The following is a 21,187-nucleotide window of genomic DNA, read 5'->3' on the forward strand; positions in this document are numbered from 1 at the left end:
AGAGACAAGTGCAGCAGATAGTCCAGCACAGAAGCCAAGGAGGCAGAAGGCGGATCCATGCGCAGCGTACCACACCAAGAGGAAAATCTGGTCCACTTTTGAGAACATTGCCTAGTAGAGCGTTTCCTGGAAGCCTCAAGAACATCCTGAACAGATTGGGAGAACTGGAACGAGGCAGTTAGGTGACGAGATATCAAGCTGTCAAGTGCAGGGACTGCAGGTTGGGATGAAGAAGAGAGCCTTGACTCTGAGAAAGCAGAGAAGGAAAAACCAGAAGAAGCAGGGGCTCTCTGGCACTTAGTCGAAACAGCAGGGAGAACCAGGTTATCTGGGCCACCAAGGAGCTATCAGAATCATGGTGGCGTGAACAGACTTGAGCATGATGAGTCTTCAGAATCAGAGGAAATGGAGGGAACGCAGAGAGAAACAGATCCGTCCAGTCCAGAAGGAAAGCATCCGCCTCGAACCGGTGAGGAGAATAAATCCTGGAGCAGAAACTAGGCAACTTATGGTTGAGGGGGGATGCAAACAGATCTACTTGCGGGGTCCCCCACCGAGCAAACACCTGACGCAGATTCGACAAATTGAGGGACCATTCGTGAGGTTGTAGAAGGCGACTCAGTTTGTCCGCCAAGCAATTTTGCTGGCCCTGAATGTAGACCGCTCTGAGAAAGATGTTGTGATGGATCACCCAATCCCAAATCCTCAGAGCTTCCCGGCAAAGAGACGGGGAACCCGTAACCCCCCCCCCCCCCCCCCGCTTGTTGACATAATACATGGCCACCTGGTTGTCCGTCCGAACAAGAGCCATGTGGTCACGAAGCAGATGAAGGAAAGCCTAGAGAGCGTTAAAAATGGCTTGAAGCTCCAACAGATTGATGTGACAGCGCCTCTCCTCACTGGACCAAGGGCACTGGGTCCGGAGGCTGTCGAGTTGAGCCCCCCAAGTGTATGCGGACAAGCCCATCATGAGGATCTTCTGCGGAGAGGGCATGTGAAACAGAAAACCTCTGGAAAGACTGAAAGAGAACATCCACCAGTGGAGAGATTGTTTCAATAAAGGAGTCACCGCAATCCGACGGGAGACCGGATCGCGATCCTGGCGCCACTGCAAGGCCAGGGTCCACTGAGAAACGCGAAGGTGAAGTCTGGCAAAAGGCATCACATGAGCGGTGGAGGCCATGTGCCCCAGGAGGACCATCATGCTCTTGGCCAAAACGGTGGAGAGAAGAGACACACTCTGGTAAAGGCAGACGAGAGCCTCCTGACGAGGTTGAGGCAGAAACAAGCGGAGACGAAGCGTATCCAACACCGCTCCGATGAACTGGAGAGATTGGCATGGACACAACTGGGATTTGGGGAAGTTGATCTCGAAATCAAGACGTTGAAGGAACAGAACAGTCTGTTGGGTCGCTGAAATAACCTACGGTCGAGACAACGCCTTGATGAGTCAGTCGTCGATAAGGGAATACTTGAAAACCCTGCGTCCGCAGGGCTGCGGCCACCACCACAAGACAATTCGTGAAAACCCTGGGGGAAGACATGAGACTGAAGGGGATAACACTATACTGCAGATGGAGATTCCCCACCCGAAATCTCAAGAACTGGCAAGAGGCCGGATGAATCGGGATGTGCGTGTAGGCCTCTTTGAGATCCAGGGAGCATAACAAGTCCCCCTCGTCCATTAGAAGGTACAATGTCAGAAGAGAAAGCATGCAAAACTTTTCCTTGACCAGACATTTGTTGAGAGCCCTCAGGTCCAGAATGGGACGCAAATCCCCGGTCTTCTTGGGAACCAGGAAAAAACGGGAATAAAATCCCGAGTTCTGCTGGCACACAGGGGCCTCCTCAACCAGCAGGAGGCGGAGGAGAGCCTGAGCCTCCCGAAGCAGAAGGGGAAGATGCGACCCGTCGGAAGGAAACTCCCTTAGGGGCTGAACAGGAGGCACGTGCTGGAAGTGAAGAGAGTACACCTCCCGAATTATGGTGAGAACCCAGGGGTCGGACGTTATCAACTCCCACTGATGATAAAAATGACGAAGCCGACCCCTAATGGGCAGGGGGGGGGGAAGGCTGATGGATGAAGGGCACTGGCGTGCTCCGACTGGAATTGTCAAAAAGACGGCGCTGGCTTCGCTGCCACAGGCGGCTGAGGTTTAGAGGGATGCTGCTAGGGCCGCCGAGGAGGCGGACGGGAGAGAGCCGGGGTGGACTTCTGCGAGTAGCACCGCGGAGGAAGCTTGTACTGCTTAGCAGGAGGTGCTTCCGCCTTAGGCCGCACCAGGGATGCAAAGGATCGTTCGTGTTCTGAAAGGCATTTCGTAGCCGCCTCGATCGAGTCGTCAAAGAGCTCGTTCCCCACACAAGGAAGATTCGCCAAGCGATCCTGCAAATTGGGGTCCATGTCCACGATGCGCAGCCAGGCCAAGCGACGCATCGTCACCGCAAAGGCTGTGACCCTAGATGACAGCTCAAAGGCGTTGTACGCTGCCTGGAGCATATAAAGGCGGATCTGGGACAGCGTCTCCAGAAGTTGACAGAACTCCAGCTGACAGCGAGTGGGCACGTCAGGAAGAAAAGACTGCAGGACTTTCAGGCAGTGCTTGAGATATGAGGTGAAATTGAAGTTATAATTAAGGACACGGTTCGCCATCATTGAGTTCCGATAGAGCCGGCGTCCGAATTTATCCATCGTCCTCCTTCCCTGCCCGGAGGGATGGCAGCGTAGACCCTGGAAGGGTTAGATTTTTTCAACGAGGATTCCACAACCAGGGACCGATGGGAAAGCTGCGCCTTCTCAAAGCCTATGCACGGAACCGTGCGATATCGAGATTCCATCTTGGAAGAGATGGCAGGAATGGCTTAAGGGGTCTCCCGATTCCAGAAGAACGTCTGTTTCAGAACCTGACTGGCTAGGAGGATGGGGAAGCTCCAACTCATCCAAATATTCCTGGGTGTACCGGGATTCAGACTGGAGGTCCAGATGTAGACCCTTACCCATGTCAGAGACAAACCTAGCAAAGGAGGAGGTCTGAGAAGAAGAAAGAACCTTGTGCGGTGAGGAAGACCCGGAACGTCGAGCTGCCGAAAAAGAAGGGGACGCTTTCCTAGAATACACAGCAGGCATATCTGAGTCCTGAGAAAAGGACAACGAGGAAGTCCTGCTCCGAGGCCCTGGGGAGGTCGAAGAGTGCCCGTGCTACATCCTACTGGGGGAAGACCCCGAGGTTCGAGGAACCGGAGAAGAAACAAACTTCCCCGACGGCTTCGAGGGAGGGGTACTCAACCTGCCGCATCCCGGAGAGAGACATGGAGGGTGGCTTTCAAGAACAAGAGATGCATCTCTGCCACACCAATGCCTTGGTGTGCCTCGAGGTCCAAGGGGCAGGAGACCTACCCCATCGAGGCAAGTCCCTCGGTCGCTTCGAGGGCAGGTGCCTCGAGGTCGAGCCAGACTTCGCCAGGTGCTTCAAACGAGACTCATGGGTCGGGGATCCCAGCCTCGAAGCAGCAGAGGAAGAACCACTAGAAGACAGCCGATGAGACCATTGAGACCGATCCTGAGGGACCTCGAGCAGACGCTCAGGCTGGCCTGCCGAAAGCATGGTCGAGGCAGGGGCAAGCTGGCTCAAGACCGATGAGATCCGAGTCTTCAGGATGGCCTTCAACATGTCCTCAAACATCGGCACCGAGACCATTGGATCAGGTCGGATAGGTGCAGCAGTGTGCACCAACAAGGGCGACCTCGAGGAAGAATATTCCCATTGTGTTGAGGCACGCTTGGAGGGAGGTCTCGACGGGGCTTGGAACTCCACACCCACCTGAGATCCCAGGAAAGGCTTCTTCGCTAATGCACCTGAGGGAGGAAGAGGAGACTTACCCGAAGCCACAGGTCTCGTCGAAGCAGTCACCGAAGCCTTGGTGGAAGAGGGCGACTTCAACGAGATCGAGGCCGAGGCAGGGGTCGAGACCGAGGCCGCCCCGACCGAAAGATCCATGGCCCCAAAGAGATTGAGGATCTTCGCCTGTCTTTTACGAAGCGCCCGCAGCTGAAGAGTAGCAAAGTGCGGGCACGATTCAGTCTGGTGATCGGCCCCCAGGTACGCAATGCACCAACAATGGGGGTCGGTAATAGAAATAACCTGACCGCACTTAGTGCATTTTTTAAACCCGGTAACAGGCCGGGACACAGGGCCAAACCCACCGCCGCAGCTGCGCGAGGTCTGGCGGCCCAGTCAGACCCGGGGCCCCCGGGTCTACGGCAAACTGGAATAAGAAGTTTTAAATCTTTATTTATTTATTTATTTTTTAGAAACGCGCCACACAGCGACTCAACAGATTTCAAAAACAAAAAAGGAGCAAGTCGCGGTGCAAGAGGCACTTAGCAATCACGCAGAGCAGAGGAACAGGGCTTCTGGCTCTGCGGAAAACGAAAAACTGAGGCCACGCTGAGGAGACGCGCACTCTGATTCAGGCGGGAAGGCACACGCGCTGTAAACTCGCAAACTTGAATATCTTCAAGCAAGTTTGCTTGCCAGACTGCCCGCTCAGGGCTCCGTAGATGATGTCATCCACATGTACAGAATATGCTGCCTGCTTGTCCTGGGATAAAAAGTATTTCCTTAGATTACTCTGGAGCCTATCACCTCTTAACTTCATCCTATGCCCTCATTGCAGAGTTTCCTTTCAAATGAAAGACTCGACTCATGCGCATTTATATTACATAGGTATTTAAAGGTCCCTTTCCCGCCTTTCCTCCAAAGCATAGATTGAGATCTTTAAGTCTGTTTCCATATGCCTTATGATGAAGGCCACATACCATTTTAGTAGCCTTCCTCTGGACCGACTCCATCCTTTTTATATCTTTTTGAAGGTGCGGCCTCCAAAATTGTACACAATATTCTAAATGAGGTCTCAAAGTCTTATACAGGGGCATCAATACCTCCTTTTTCCTACTGGCCATACCTCACTCTATGCAACCTAGCATCCTTCTAGCTTTCGCCGTGACCTTTTCAACCTGTTTGGCCACCTTAAGATCATCACACCCAAGACCTGCTCTTCTTTCATGCACACAAGTTCTTCACCCCCCTAAACTGTACCATTTCCTCAGGTTTTTGCAGCCCAAATGCATGGCCTTGCGTTTCTTAGCATTAAATTTTAGCTGCAAAATTACAGACCATTCTTCAAGCTTCACCAGGTCAAAAGCAGTTGACATATTTCCTTAAGGTGGTCATATAGGTGTTAAAAAAGGAAATGGGACAATGGAGAGCCCTGTGGAACACCACAGACAGGCTTCCATGTTGCTGAGATTTTACCTTAAATATTCACTTTGTATGAACGCAAACTTAGAAATCCTACAAATCAGCTCTACTTTTTGATCTAAACCAAACCTGCGGACCCGTGAAGTATTTTGTGCGGCCCCAGTCGAGGGCGATGCAGTGTTTTCCTCTGCTGCCCCTGGGTGTTTACCATCTTGCCGGCTCCCTTCTCTGTCTTGCTGCAGCGTTTGTGCGGCCCCAGAAAATTTTTTTCCGGCCAATGCAGCCCAGGGAAGCCAAAAGGTTGGACACCCCTGATCTAAACCTATATCTGAAAGTAATTGGCTTAATGTTTCATGATGAACATCAAAAGCTGCAGAAAGCTCAAACTGCAACAGAAAAGCAAAACGATTGTGCGACAGTAAACTTTGGATCTTGGAAATTAAGAGATAGTATAGACAAGGGCAAACTCTGGCCCGCGGGCCAAATCCGGCCTCTTTAGTGTTTTAATCTGGCCCGCAAAGCGTTCGTTTTGCACATGGGCCGGACCAAGAGCATTAGCCAGCGCTATGCCGGGCCAGCTTCCTCCCTCCCGGGGACGGGAATCCTCTGCCCGACTCTTGTGTGTTGCAGGTTTGCAACTGTTTCCACATGCCCTTCCCCTATATAGAAGCATCCCCACCTGTTCTCCTCCTCCTCTGCCAGGGGCGGCCATGTGGCTCCCTCCTGGCTGAGATCAGAACTGCACCTACTGGTGCACAGGGTTGCACAGGTCATGGGGGGAGCCAGAATGAAGCTGGCGGAGGGCGAGTTCAGGGTGCTGGAGGACGATGCACATGCCCGCTTCTCACCGTACTTAGCAGCGGCGATTGGGGCCGGGAAGCTAAGTGGTGGCCAGAGCCCTCTGGGACTCTGTCGTTGGCGCTTGGGGAAGCAGGGCTGCAGCTGCCAGATTCCGCGTTGCACTTTTCTTTGGATTCTCTTGTCTTGATCACCTCCCTCGACCATTTTGGCTGCTTCTGCCCCCGTCTAACGTACATGTGTGCACAGGTAGTTATATGGATACGTGTTTATTGTGTATCTTTGCTTTACCTTGGCAGTGAAGCATAAATTAGGAAGGCGAGGAAACTAAAAAAAAAAAAAAAAAAGCAATTTCCACTATGGGAAGTGGAAAGATAAGGGAAGAAGTGTGTAGTACAGCTTTGATCGCAACCTAGGCAAGGGAGGGGGACTTTAAATGCAACAAAATCCATCTCAAATTTTCTCAGGAGGGGGTAAGAAGAGGGAGGAATTTACTTTAGGGGTGTACCTAAAGGTTAGTAGCTAGGGTTGGGGTGCCTAAACTAGGGAATTGAAGGAGATGTGATGATTTATACCAGGAAGTGATGTAACCCCCCTCCTCATTTGCATGCATAACAAACTGACCAATAGGGAGGCCAGGTGAGGCTCTAGTCTAGGTCCTAGCTCATTTTCTTTGAAGACCCCCACCCCTGGCCCCATTGTGGCCCACGAGTCAAAAAGTTTGCCCACCCCTGAGATAGTAAGTTTCTGTACTAAAATTAGATCTAAAGCCATGTTGAAATGGCAAAAGTATTGAGAATTTATCTAAAGTTGTCTAGAAATAATGGTCTCTATCATCTTTGTTAACAGAGGGATGTTGGCGATAGACCTATGAGATGGAATAACTGGGTCGAAATCTACACTTTTCAGCAATGGCGTTAGAGCAATATGTCTCATGTTATCTGAAAAATAACCATTATCCAGGATGTCGTTTATAAAAGATATTAACCAAACTTCTGCTTGATTGGGAATATTACAAAAAATATTAAGAAGGAAAAGGATCCATAAAAGGATTTCCATAGTTTAAATTAGAGCTTTATTTTAATCTTTAGAGCTACATATTTTGCTTCCATAGGTCTTCCGAGCTTTATTGAGTTCTTGATTATATTCAGTGATTTTCTTCCTCCATTTTAACCTAGAATCTTCCAAGTTGCTTTTTTTCCTTATTTACGTTCTAACCTTCTACAATTCCATTTGAGATCACGATAGCATTGAGCATACCAAGGAGCTTTACGTGAATAAGAAAATTTTTAGTCGTAAGAGGAGCTAAGGTGTGAAATATTTCCCTAGATTTATCACTCCATATTTTCAAAATATCTTCAAGTTTACAATCTTTAGGGGGGGGGGGGCATGTAAAATCTCTTAAGAATTTGGACCAAAACACTTCTACACTGATCATTTTCCTTACAGCTATTTCTTTCTAAGTGGGATCTTTTTGAACTTTTGACATAAAAATAAGTAAATTGAAGTTCCCCTCAAAATGGTCTGACCAAGGTAACTTTTCCCATCTTATATTAGTAATTGAAGATATGTAATACTTTGTATCTGTATAGCTAATAATGTCTAGAATATGTCCTTTTATCATGAGTAGTAGCTGATGTTGTGTCAGTCCCAAAGTATTCATAAATGATTTGAAGTTAATTGTATCTGTATTACTATCCTCATCTATGTGTAAATTGATGTCACCAGCTATCAGTAAAGCAGTTACTTACCGTAACAGGTGTTATCCAGGGACAGCAGGCACATATTCTTGCGTCCCACCCACCTCCCCGGGTTGGCTTCTTAGCTGGCTTATCCAAACTGGGGACCGCGCGCCTCTGTCGGGCGGGAAGGCACTCGCGCGTGCGCGGTGCGGCCTGCTAGAACTTTCCAAGTTCTTAGAGTGCAATCACTCTAAAATTGTCCATACCAGGGCTCCGTCAGTGCCGTCACCCATCAGTCAAGAATGACGGCACTGACGGAGCCCTGGTACGGACAATTTTAGAGTGATTGCACTCAAAGAACTTGGAAAGTTCTAGCAGGCCGCACCGCGCACGCGCGAGTGCCTTCCCGCCCGACAGAGGCGCGCGGTCCCCAGTTAGGATAAGCCAGCTAAGAAGCCAACCCGGGGAGGTGGGTGGGACGCAAGAATAACTGCCTGCTGTCCCTGGATAACACCTGTTACGGTAAGTAACTGTGCTTTATCCCAGGACAAGCAGGCAGCATATTCTTGACTGATGGGTGACCTCCAAGCTAACAAAAAGAGGGATGGAGGGAAGGTTGGCCATTAGGAAAACAAATTTTGCATAACAGATTGGCCGAAGTGTCCATCCCGTCTGGAGAATGTATCCAGACAATAATGAGATGTAAAAGTATGAACTGAGGACCAAGTAGCAGCCTTGCAGATTTCCTCAATAGGAGTGGAACGGAGGAAAGCTACAGATGCTGCCATAGCTCTCACTCTATGGGCCGTGACAGAACCTTCCAGTGGCAATCCGGACTGAGCATAACAGAATGAAATGCACGCTGCGAGCCAATTTGACAGCGTACGTTTAGAAACAGGACGTCCCAATTTATTCGGATCAAAGGACAGAAAGAGTTGGGGTGATGATCTGTAGGGCTTAGTACGGTCTAAATAGTAAGCTAAAGCCCGCTTACAGTCCAAAGAATGAAGAGCCTGTTCTCCAGAATGAGAGTGAGGTTTCGGAAAGAAAACAGGCAGAACAATGGATTGGTTGAGATGGAATTCAGAGACAACCTTAGGAAGAAACTTTGGATGTGTACGCAGAACCACCTAGTCATGATGGAAGACTGTGAAAGGTGGATCAGCAACTAGTGCATGGAGCTCACTGACCCTCCTGGCAGAGGTGAGCGCAATAAGAAAAAGTACCTTCCAAGTAAGAAACTTGAAAGTGGCGGTAGCCAAGGGTTCAAATGGAGGCTTCATTAGAGCAGACAGAACCAAACTGAGATCCCAGATCACAGGAGGGGGCTTAAGAGGTGGTTTCACATGAAAAAGACCCCGCATGAATCTGGACACTAAAGGATGAGCTGAGAGAAGTTTCCCCTGAACAGGCTCATGAAAAGCAGCAATAGCACTGAGGTGGCCTCTGATGGACGTAGACTTGAGACCAGAGTCAGATAAGGAAAGAAGATAATCCAACAAGGTCTCCACTGCAAGGGAAGTGGGATCATGATGATGAAGAATACACCAAGAAGAAAACCGTGCCCACTTCTGATGGTAACATTGCAGAGTGGCCGGTTTCCTGGAAGCATCCAGAATAGACCGAACGGGCTGAGACAGAAGAGAATCATGTGGAGTCAGCCCGAGAGATACCAAGCTGTCAGGTGCAGAGACTGGAGGTTGGGATGCAGAAGGGTTTCCTGATGCTGCGTAAGCAGAGAAGGAAACAGTGGAAGAAGAAAAGGTTCCCTGGAACTGAGTTGAAGCAGAAGGGAGAACCAATGCTGCCTGGGCCACCGTGGAGCAATCAGAATCATGGTGGCTCGTTCCCTCTTGAGCTTGAACAAGGTTCGTAACATGAGCGGCAGAGGAGGGAAAGCATACAGGAACAGATTGGACCAATCTAGGAGAAATGCATCCGCTGCCAGACGGTGAGGAGAGTAGAGTCTGGAGCAGAAGTGGGGCAGCTGATGATTGTGAGGAGCTGCAAAGAGGTCCACCTGAGGAGTGCCCCATTGAGCGAAAATATACTGGAGAGTCAAAGGATCGAGAGTCCATTCGTGGGGCTGGAGAATTCTGCTGAGTTTGTCTGCTAAGGAATTCTGTTCCCCCTGAATGTAGATAGCTTTCAGGAATAAGTGGCGAGCTGTGGCCCAAGACCAAATCTTCTGGGCTTCCTGGCACAAGAGGCGAGAGCCTGTCCCACCCTGTTTGTTGATGTAATACATCGCAACTTGATTGTCTGTGCACAGTAGAAGAACCTGAGGAAAGAGAAAATGTTGGAAGGCCTTGAGGGCATAAAACATCGCTCTGAGTTCCAGGAAATTGATGTGGTGCTTCATTTCCTGGACTGTCCAAAGTCCTTGAGTTTGGAATTCGTTCAAATGAGCTCCCTAGGCATAAGGGGAGGCATCGGTTGTGATGACAAGTTGATGAGGAGGCAGATGAAACAGAAGACCTCTGGAGAGATTTGAGGATATTAACCACCATTGTAGAGACTGACGAAGAGATGATGTCACAGATATGTGTCGTGAGCAAGGATCCGTCGCTTGGGACCACTGGGTAGCAAGGGTCCATTGAGGGGTACGCAGGTGAAGACGTGCGAGGGGTGTGACATGAACTGTGGAGGCCATGTGACCCAAGAGTATCATCATTTGCTTGGCAGAGATGGAACGTTGTGGAAGCACTTGCTGACATAGAGATTGAAGAGTTTGAAGATGGTTGGATGGCAGGAATGCTCTCATAAGAACTGTGTCCAGTACCGCTCCAATGAATTGAAGTCTCTGAGTGGGGATGAGATGAGATTTGGGTAGATTGATCTCGAACCCCAGAAGCTGTAGAAACAGAACGGTTTGGTTGGTGGCAAGGAGCACTGTTTGAGATGAATTGGCCTTGATTAACCAATCGTCTAGGTAAGGAAAGACTTGAAGGTGGTGAGAGCGTAGAAAGGCCGCTACCACAATGAGACATTTGGTGAACACCCTTGGAGAGGAGGCAAGACCGAAGGGCAGCACCTTGTATTGATAATGACAGCGATTGATCATGAAGCGGAGATACTGTCTGGAGGTCAGATTGACCGGTATGTGAGTATATGCTTCTTTGAGATCGAGGGAGCATAGCCAGTCGTTTTGATTGAGAAGAGGGTAAAGAGTGGCTAGAGAAAGCATCTTGAATTTTTCCTTGACTAAACATTTGTTGAGATCGCGAAGATCTAGGATTGGTCTGAGAACTCCTGTTTTTTTGGGGACCATAAAGTAACGGGAGTAGAATCCCTGTCCTTGCTGATCTAAAGGAACTTCCTCTATAGCGTTTAGAAGGAGAAGGGATTGAACTTCCTGAAGAAGGAGGGCAGAGTGAGGAGTGTTCAAAGCAGACTCTTTTGGCAGGCTTTGAGCTGGAAGGGACTGAAAGTTGAGAGAGTAGCCGTGGTGGATGATGTTGAGGACCCATTGGTCCGAAGTGATAACTTCCCACCGGCTGAGGAAAAGAGAGAGACGACCACCTATAGGTTGAGGCAGGTGGGTAAAACTGGGAACCTTGGCTATGCTTTGGAGAATGCAGTCAAAAGGGCTGTGTTGATTTTTGTTGTGGAGGTGGCTTCACAGGTTGCTGCTGCTGTGGCCTGGGAGGCTGACGTTGCTGTTGGCGTTGACGCCTGGGTTGCTGGGAAGCTGCTGGCAATGGGCGAGCTGCATAGCGTCGTTGATAAGCCGATTGCTGTCTGAAAGGCCTAGTCTGAGGAGGCTTTTTCTTGGTTTTGAGCAGAGTATCCCAGCGTGTTTCGTGGGCAGAGAGCTTTTGAGTGGTCGAGTCCATGGATTCCCCAAAGAGCTCATCCCCCAGACATGGGGCATTGGCTAACCGATCTTGATGATTAACATCAAGCTCGGATACCCGAAGCCAGGCAAGGCGACGCATGGCCATAGACATTGCAGTTGCTCTGGAGGTAAGTTCGAAAGTGTCATAAATTGACCGAACCATGAACTTACGTAGCTGGAATAGAGAAGACGAGCAGTGATGAAAAGCTTGCTGTTTGCGCTGAGGAAGGTACTTTTCAAATGAAGCCATGGTGGTAAGGAGATGCTTGAGATAAAAAGAAAAATGAAAAGCATAATTACCAGATCTGTTAGCGAGCATAGCATTCTGGTATAATCTCTTACCGAATTTGTCCATGGCTTTACCTTCTCTGCCAGGAGGGACAGAAGCATATACACTAGTCCCTGCAGACTTTTTAAGCGTAGATTCCACCAGCAAAGATTCATGGGGAAGCTGTGGCTTATCAAATCCAGGAATAGGGATTACTTTGTATAATGAATCCAATTTGCGGGGAGCTCCTGGAATAGTTAAAGGAGTCTCTAGGCTTTTATAGAAAGTTTCCCTCAAGATATCATGAAGAGGGAGTTTCAAAAATTCCTTTGGAGGCTGGTCAAAATCAAGGGCATCTAAAAAGGCTTTAGACTTTTTAGATTCAGCCTCCAAAGGAATGGATAGAGAGGTACACATGTCTTTCAAAAAAGAAGTGAAAGATGGAGTCCTGTTGAGAGGATGGATCAGGTAGAACAGGCTCATCCTCATCTGAGGAACATTCACCTTCAGACAGAAAGGGCTCTTCAGAGTCACCCCACAGATCAGGGTCCCTGATATGGGAACTACGGTCTCGGGACTCTGGGGTGGATGGTTCTAAGTGTCGGGATTTGCGCACCGACTTACCCGACCTCATCGACACGGTACCAGGAGATGTTATCAGTTGCACCGGTGCCGAAGTCTGTACCGATTGATGTTGGGCTCTCGGCTCCGGAGCAAGAACAGGCATCGATATCGATGAGGCCGAGTGGACCGGTACCGAAACAGATGCTGCTGATAATAGAGGTTGGTCTACCACCGGTACCGGTGGTTCAGACCGGACCGGCACCGGAAGGTTCGGTGCCAATAGAGCAGGAAGGAGTTGTTGTAACTGCTCCTTTAGTTGCACTTGGAGGACGGCGGCAATGCGCTCATCCAAAGAGGGCACCGGTACCGCTTTTTTCTTTTGTGGTACCTGCGGTGCCGCTCGACGCCCCGAAGATGAAGAGCCCGAGGTCGAGGGACTCACTTCAATCGGGGCGGAGCGCTTCCGCTGGCGTTTCACGGTCGGCAGGACTGGGCTCGCTGCAATAGAGACCGGAGGACGCTCCAGCGGGGAAGGCTTCTTAGCCGGCTTACCTGGGTGCGACGCCGGTGTGGTATCACGCGGCGTCGAAGAAGTAGGTGCCGAATGTGAAGGTGCCGATGCCGGTGTCGATGGAACGGGATTGGACATCTCGGCACCGAAAAATAATCGCTGTTGTATCTGGCGATTTTTCAGAATACGTTTCTTTAATGTGGCACAGCGGGTGCAGGTGGAAGCCTGATGCTCAGGACCCAAACACTGTAGGCACCAGTTGTGTGGGTCCGTGAGAGATATAGGCCGAGCACACCGCTGGCACTTTTTAAAACCCGGTTGAGGGGGCATGAAAGGAAAAACGGCTTCCGCCAAATCGAAGGCCGAGGCCTCGATGGTGGAAGTAGGCCCCGCCGGGGAAAAACCAAATTGAAGAAAAAATAAGTTTTTTTTTTTTTTTTTTTACCAAAATGAAATAAAAGAAAAAAGGCAATAGAGCCAAAAAGAGTTTACGCGAGCGGGAAGGCAAGAAGAAAAAATTTCAACAGCCGTTGAAAAACGCGTCTTCTTAGCTCCGCGGAAACTAAGAAACTGGGGACCGCGCGCCTCTGTCGGGCAGGAAGGCACTCACGCGTGCGCGGTGCGGCCTACCAGAACTTTCCAAGTTCTTAGAGTGCAATCACTCTAAAATTGTCCGTACCGGGGCTCCGTCGGTGCCGTCACCCATCAGTCAAGAATATGCTGCCTGCTTGTCCTGGGATAATAGGAATTACTTTATATAATGAATCCAATTTATGGGGAGCTCCTGGGATAGTCAAAGGAGTCTCTAAATTTTTATAAAAAGTTTCCCTCAAGATGTCATGAAGAGGGAGTTTCAAAAATTCCTTTGGAGGCTGGTCAAAGTCAAGGGCATCAAGAAAGGCCTTGGATTTTTTAGACTCAGCCTCCAAAGGAAGAGAGAGAGATTCGCACATGTCCTTCAAGAAAGAAGTGAAAGACGTGGAATCATGTTTGGAGGATGGATCAGGAATAACAGGATCATCCTCATCCGAGGAACACTCACCCTCAGAAAGAAAAGGCTCTTCGGAGTCACACCACAGATCAGGGTCCCTAATATGGGAGCTACGGTCTCGAGACTCCGGAGTAGAGGGCTCTAGGTGTCGGGATTTGCGTGCCGACTTACCCGACCTCATAGATACGGTACCGAGAGATGTTACCGACTGCAGCGGTGCCGAAGTCTGCACCGACTGATGCTGGGCTCTCGGTTCCGGTGCAAGAACTGGCATCGATATCGATGAGGCCGAGTGAACCGGTACCGAGACAGTGGATGCAGACAATAAAGGTTGCTCCACTGCCGGTACCGGCGGCTCAGACCGGACCGGGACCGGAAGGTTCGGTGCCAATAGAGCAGGAAGGAGTTGTTGTAACTGCTCCTTGAGCTGCGTTTGTAGGACAGCTGCAATGCGCTCATCCAAAGAGGGCACCAGTACCGCCTTTTTCTTTTGCGGTACCTGCGGTGCTGCTCGACGCCCCGAAGATGAGGAGCCCGAGGGACTCACCTCGATAGGGGCGGAGCGCTTCCGCGGGCGCCTCACGATCGGCAGGACTGGGCTCGCTGCAATCGAGACCGGAGGACGCTCCAGCGGGGAAGGCTTCTTAGCCGGCTTACCTGGATGTTGCGACGCCGGCGCGGAGTCGACGAAGTGGGTGCCGACTGTGATGGGGCCGATGCCAGTGTCGATGCCGCAGGATCGGACATATCGGCACCGAAGAGTAATCGCTGTTGTATCTGGCGATTTTTTAATGTACGTTTTTTTAACGTGGCACAGCGGGTGCAGGTGGAAGCCTGATGCTCAGGACCCAGGCACTGTAAGCACCAGTTGTGCGGGTCTGTGAGGGATATAGGCCGTGCACACCGCTGGCACTTTTTAAACCCTGGCTGGGGGGGCATGAAAGTGAAAACGGCTTCTGCCAAATCGAAGGCCGAGGCCTCGATGATGGCAGTAGGCCCCGCCGGGGCAAAACCGAAATGAAGAAAAAAAAAAAAATAAAGAAATAAACTCTTGTTTTTTTTTTTTTTTTAGAAAAAGAAAAGAAAGAAGGGAAAAAAACTCCCAAAAAGGTTTCGCGAGCGGTAAGGCGTATAAGAAAAAATTTCAACAGCCGTTGAAAAATGCGACTTCTTAGCTCCGCGGAAACTAAGAAACTGGGGACCGCACGCCTCTGTCGGGCGGGAAGGCACTCGCGCGTGCGCGGTGCGGCCTGCTAGAACTTTCCAAGTTCTTAGAGTGCAATCACTCTAAAATTGTCCGTACCGGGGCTCCGTCGGTGCCGTCACCCATCAGTCAAGAATATGCTGCCTGCTTGTCCTGGGATAATCCAGGATATTTCACGGAGGCATTAGCTATAATGTCAGTAACTAATTCTACTGATTTGGACCAAAGAACTGGAGGGCAATAGAATAATAAAATGCCCAACAGATCTTAATCCAATTCATCACTTACTTTAACTATCATGTACTCAAAATATGGATCAGTCTTCGCATATACATTAATTGAACATCAAAAAAAGATTATTGCCAATCCTCCTCTCCTTTGTTCTGTTCTGGATGAGAATAGACCATTACAGCCCAATGGACATAATTCATTTTGAATAAATTAATCTTTGAGAGATCCATGTCTCTGCGATGAAAATAAAACCAGGGTCATCATCAGTTAACAAATTCTGAATAATCTGCTGCTTATTACAGACCGAACAAGCGTTACAGCCAGAGATGTCCCGGACAACCAGGAGCCTCTCTGCAGCACCAAGCGCAATGCAATCTAATCAAAGAAACCCAAAGGAAAAAGAAAGAATCATGAGCAGAACAGACATGCTTCTACAACTTTGCATGTAGAGAGAAAGACTGATGAAGTGCTGCACAGCCAAGCTTATGGGAGGAGGAACAGAAGAAAATGTAAATAAGGTTCTCTACACACCTCACAGTTATGGAGGGCAAAACCAAATCGTCCGAGACTGATGTTCTTATTGCGCTAGAAAATATTTTTCCAAAAGCAAGAACTTAGCTTTGTTCAAGAAATGTTTGGAAACTTTCTGCTAAAAGGTGGTGGTACAAAGACTGAAAGGGTGTCCCAACTTCTTGTATTCTCAGGCTGTTAAAAAATAAACTGCAAATAGTAATTACACATTAAGATTTGCACAAACATATGCAACTTTGCATCATGTTAGCTTTTATTAGCTTCTGTTCACGTAGGGATTTGATGAATATACAGTTAGACCGGAGGTGCATACAACTGTAAATGAGGCAAACAATAATATGACTCGGCAGCTTATTACTCTGTCCAAATTAATTTGAGACCAAATCAAGTGCAAGTAAACAGCAACAATGAAGAAATAATGCAAGAGGTACTTACTCTGAAAACCCTTTCCACTTCAGCAGATATTCTACTTGTCCTCTCATAACACGTCTATCTAGCACTTTCTCCACAACATATTCCTCCTCTTCCTCAGAAGATGCATCATCTAATGACCTCTTGTTTTTCTTCCCCATGATGCACTGAACAGTGTGTTACAAATACACAGACACCGTCTTGGTCCTGCAAATTCAAGAACACAGAAGCATACCCTATTGACCTTCCATTGAACAGGAGCTATAAACACTACGAAAACAAACAAACAAACCTCAAAATGCTCACAGTAGAAACACCTCTTATTAAAGATCAGAACACTTAAGAATAAAAGCACTCATCTCCTCTACTTTTCCGTACTTTAATCTGAATTGTATCAGTTTTTTATGGCTTATGAATAGCTAATGGTCAATTACTCCTGTTCCATCGTTCCCAACTTATTTCTATGTTCAAAGCTGGAATCCAGAATAATCTAGACATATGCAGAAGTAGTGCTGTATTCTTGGTGGAATTCTGCACAACTGTACAATGAAGAATTTATACAGAATTCCTCCTACAGCACAAACACAGTTACTTACCGTAACAGATGTTATCCAGGGACAGCAGGCAGTTATTCTCACATACGGGTGACATCATCCACGGAGCCCGGATGTGGACAGCCTCATAAGCAGACTTGCTTGTAGAAACTCAGAAGTTTCGAGTCTGCCGCACCGCGCATGTGCGAGTGCCTTCCCTCCTCAGTTCAGATAGCTAGCAGAGAAGCCAACCAGGGGAGGTGGGTGGGTTGTGAGAATATCTGCCTGCTGTCCCTGGATAACACCTGTTATGGTAAGTAACTGCTTTATCCCAGGACAAGCAGGCAGCATATTCTCTACATGTGGGTAACCTCCAAGCTAACCAGAATGGGATGGTGGGAGTGTTGGCAATTTAGGAGAATAAATTTTGTAATACTCTCTGGCCAAAATGGCCATCCCGCCTGGGAGAAAACATCCAGACAATAATGAGGTGAAAGTATGAACAGAGGACCAGGTGGCAGCTTTGCAAATTTCCTCAATAGGAAGAGGAAGACGGTCTGGGATGGATTGCAAAGATACTCTCTTGGAGGAAGCTCTGGTGGAATCTGAGTGAAATGAAGAGAGTATCCTTCCCTGATTACTGACAGAACCCAGAGGACAGAGGTAATGGTCTCCCATCAATGGTAAAAATGATGGAGATGACCTCATATGGGGAGCAAAGAGGACAGAGGCAGAACGATGGAGGTTATGCTCTGTTCAAGACAGTCAAAAAGGCTGAGAAGCCTTAGGTGTAGTTGAAGGCTGAGGTTTCTGTTGCTTCTGCTGCTGTGGTTTCATGGGGGGGTGATCGAGTGAAAGGAGCTGCCCTAGGAGGAATATGCCTTTGATAGGATGGAAGAGGCCGAGAAGACTTTGCAGGAGCTGGCTTAGGCTTTGGTCTGATGATGGAAGCAAAAGATTGCTCACGCTCAGACAACCTCTTGGTGGCGGCCTCTATGGATTCATCAAAGAGGTCATTGCCCTCACAAGGAATATTAGCCAGATGAACCTGAAGGTCAGGATCCATATTGATGGTGTGAAGCCAGGCCAGGCGGCATATCGCTACTGAGAATGTAGTGACCCTCAAGGAAAGTTCAAAGGCATCATAAGATGACTGAAGGAGGTGCAACCTGAATTGTACTAAAGTAGCAATGACTCGCTGAAACTCTAAAAGCCTGTGTTGACCAAGATCTTTAGAAAAAAAAAAACCAGTAAAGATAAAATTATAATTTAAAACCCTGGAGGCCATTACTGAATTTTGATAAAGACGAAGGCCAAACTTGTGCATGGTCCTGCCCTCTTTGCCAGGAGGTACGGTAGCATAAACCCTGGAAGGATGACTCCTCTGTAATGAAGATTCCACAAGAAGGGACTGATGAGATAGTTGGGAGTTCTCAAAGCCCTTGCAGTGTAGTGCTATACCTTCATTCCAATTTGCCTGGAACAGCAGGAATGGCATAAGGAGTCTCTAGGTTTCATTTGAAAGTTTGGAGACAGAAGCCTGTTAAGAGGAATTTGAGAGACTGCAGGAAGCCGAGGCATACTCATTTCTCCTAAATACTCCTTAGAGTACTGAGGACCAGCGTCCAATTTAAAATCCAGGTCCTTACCATTTGACAGAGGAAGGAAGAAAAGGACAATTGATGCTCCAGAGCATGGCCTCGAGAGAGACTCGATGACCTCGAGTGAGAATCAAGGTGAGGCCTCTCTGGAGGATTGGTATCCCAGCAAATAGACAGACTGGGACGAGGCACTGGAATCAGCTGAGCCCTCTTGTTCTGCTATGGGAGGCCTCGAAGACCTGGAAGGCCTGGACAAGGAAGGGTTCTCTCTGGAAGAGGACCTGAGCCTCGGTGAATGCCCCAATGAGGGCCTCGACCGACGACGAGAGTGCTGCCTGGAAGCAGGTCTCGTACAAGGTCGAAGAGACTTTGCCCTATGCCTCAAAAGGGCAATGCCTTTTTGTGAGGGTGGAAACTAGATCAAAACTCCACAGATTCAGTGGGCTGGATCGAGGAATCTCGAAGCACTCACAAAGACTCGGCTCCTTGCACGGCGTGTGTAGACTCCAGACCAGACACTCGCAAACACTCGGCTCCTTGCACGGAGTATGTAGACTCCAGACCAGACACTCGCAAAGACTCGGCTCCTTGCACGGTGTGTGTAGACTCCAGACCAGACACTCGCAAAGACTCGGCTCCTTGCACGGTGTGTGTAGACTCCAGACCAGACACTCGCAAAGACTCGGCTCCTTGCACGGTGTGTGTAGACTCCAGACCAGACACTCGCAAAGACTCGACTCCTTGCACAGTGTGTAGATTCAGCTCGAGGCACAGGCAAAGACTCGACCTCTTGTGAGCTTGCTGAGTGCCCAGGCTGGACTGAAGGAAGTAGAGTTGAGGCAGGACCACATTTGCTCAGAAACTGAACAAATGCCCACTCTAGAATGGTCTGAATGATAGCCTGCAATTGTGGATCCAAGTCTGAAACTGGACTACTTGCTGAGGCTAAAGGCTTCGAGGTGGCAGAGGAGGCATGCTTTAATTTGGAGAAGGGATGCTTGGTAGCTTGAGGACCACTGCCGGAACCGTCTGCCGAGGTATCTGACCTGAGGGAAGCTCAGGAGAAGACTTGACAGATTTACTCAAGGTCGTTCCAAACAAGGAAGGTCTGATGAGACTCGAGGGCCCCAGGCACTGAAGACACCAGCAATGTGGGTCAGTGAGGGAGATCACACGCTGATACTGGCTACACTTCTTGAAGCCCGTGACCAGCCGGGACATAGAAGGAAAGATAGCCGCCGCAAAGTCGAAGCCCACAGGCTGAGAGAGTGAAGCAGGCCCCGCCAGTCAGCCGACGAAAATAAATTTTTACCCAATAACTATAAGAAAAACACAGTGACCCGGTAATAAGTAAAATAAAACACGAGATGCGGTGAGAGAAGGCACGAAGCAAACTAAGTTCAGCGCAGAGCGGCAAACTGAGAACTGAGGAGACTTGCCCTGTGCTGGAAGACTCGCGCATGCGCGGTGCGGCAGACTCAAAACTTCTGAGTTTCTACAAGCAAGTATGCTTGCGAGACTGTCCGCATCCGAGCTCCGTGGATGACATCACCCATATGCGAGAATAAGCTGCCTGCTTGTCCTGGGATAATTTGATTTTAATGTTGAGAAAAGATAACCTGAAACTAGGGCCAGGTAGAAGAGACAGACGCAGAAACCAACTGAGATCATGGCTAGAATCATTTCAGCAAACGTGGTAAGAGTACATGCCCTATGAATAAAAATACCTCAACAAATTCATGCTGATTTGATTGCCAAGATGTATTTTGCTTCAAATTCAGCTGCTCCCCTAGGTGACTACATGGTCTGCCTAATGATTTATCAGGCGCCAGTTTACTCTTAAGGAGGAAAACAAAGACCCCTGAACAATGCATTAATGTCCAGAAAGCAAAATTAGAGAAAGTTGAAAATGTGTAAATTGCAAAATGGTCATTTGACAAAATAGTCATTTCCCTCACAAGTGCAGATTTTCTTCTTTGCTGTACTGTCTCAACAGTTCATCTGGTTCTAAAAAAAAGAGATGTACTGTTGGATTTTCAGACCAACAACTGCATGACAGAAAGCAGTTACTTACTTGTAACAGGTGTTATTCCAGGGACAGCAGGCAGATATTCTCACATGTGGGTGATGTTATCCATAAAGCCCAGTATGGACAGTCCTAAAGTGTAGCATCACTAACACTTGAGAAGTCTCAAGACGGCCCGTACAGGGCATGCACAAGTGCCTTCTTGCCCAATGTCGGCTTGTGAAGCATCAGTTCAGTAAAAACTAAAGAAGCCAACTAGGGGAGGAGGGAGGGTTGTGAGAATATATCCCTGCTGTCCTTGGATAACACCTGTTACAAGTAATTGTGTTTTATCCCAGGACAAGCAGGCAGCATAGTCTCACATGTGGGATTCGCCAGCTGATACGTAAGGGATGGAAGGAAGTTGGCATCTAATTAGAAAATAAACTTTGTAGAATTGTTTGGCAGAACAGACTATCCTGTCTGGAACGAGAATCCAGACAGTAATGGGATGTGAAAGTACAAATTGGCAACCAGGTGGCTTTTTATAAATGTTCTCAAATAGGAGTGGAATGTTAAGTGAGATACTGAAATTGCTACTGCTGTTACTTTATGTGCTGTAACACTACCTTCCAGTGGCAGCCCAGCCAGTGCATAGTAAAATGAGATGCAGTCCGCTAACTATGGAATTTAATGTGTAGAGTGCAGCTTCTCAGGTAAAACAAAAGACTGGTTGAGTGAAACTCCAAGACTACCTT

The 21,187-nt window shown here is 48.5% G+C and overlaps 1 protein-coding gene across 3 annotated transcripts in view; it reads right to left on the reverse strand.

The window, feature by feature from the left end:
- The window catches only part of CBX5 (chromobox 5), an 85,587-nt gene that overhangs the window by 40,280 nt on the left and 24,120 nt on the right, over positions 1–21,187 (reverse strand). For all 3 annotated transcript variants that reach the window (XM_033936632.1, XM_033936631.1, XM_033936630.1), the window contains exon 2: positions 16,315–16,497. In XM_033936632.1, the coding sequence (XP_033792523.1) occupies positions 16,315–16,451 (137 nt within the window). In that variant the 5' untranslated portion in view covers positions 16,452–16,497. The remainder of the gene's footprint in view (positions 1–16,314; positions 16,498–21,187) is intronic.

Source organism: Geotrypetes seraphini, chromosome 3, assembly GCF_902459505.1.
Source record: "Geotrypetes seraphini chromosome 3, aGeoSer1.1, whole genome shotgun sequence".
NCBI classification, from domain to species: domain Eukaryota; kingdom Metazoa; phylum Chordata; class Amphibia; order Gymnophiona; family Dermophiidae; genus Geotrypetes; species Geotrypetes seraphini.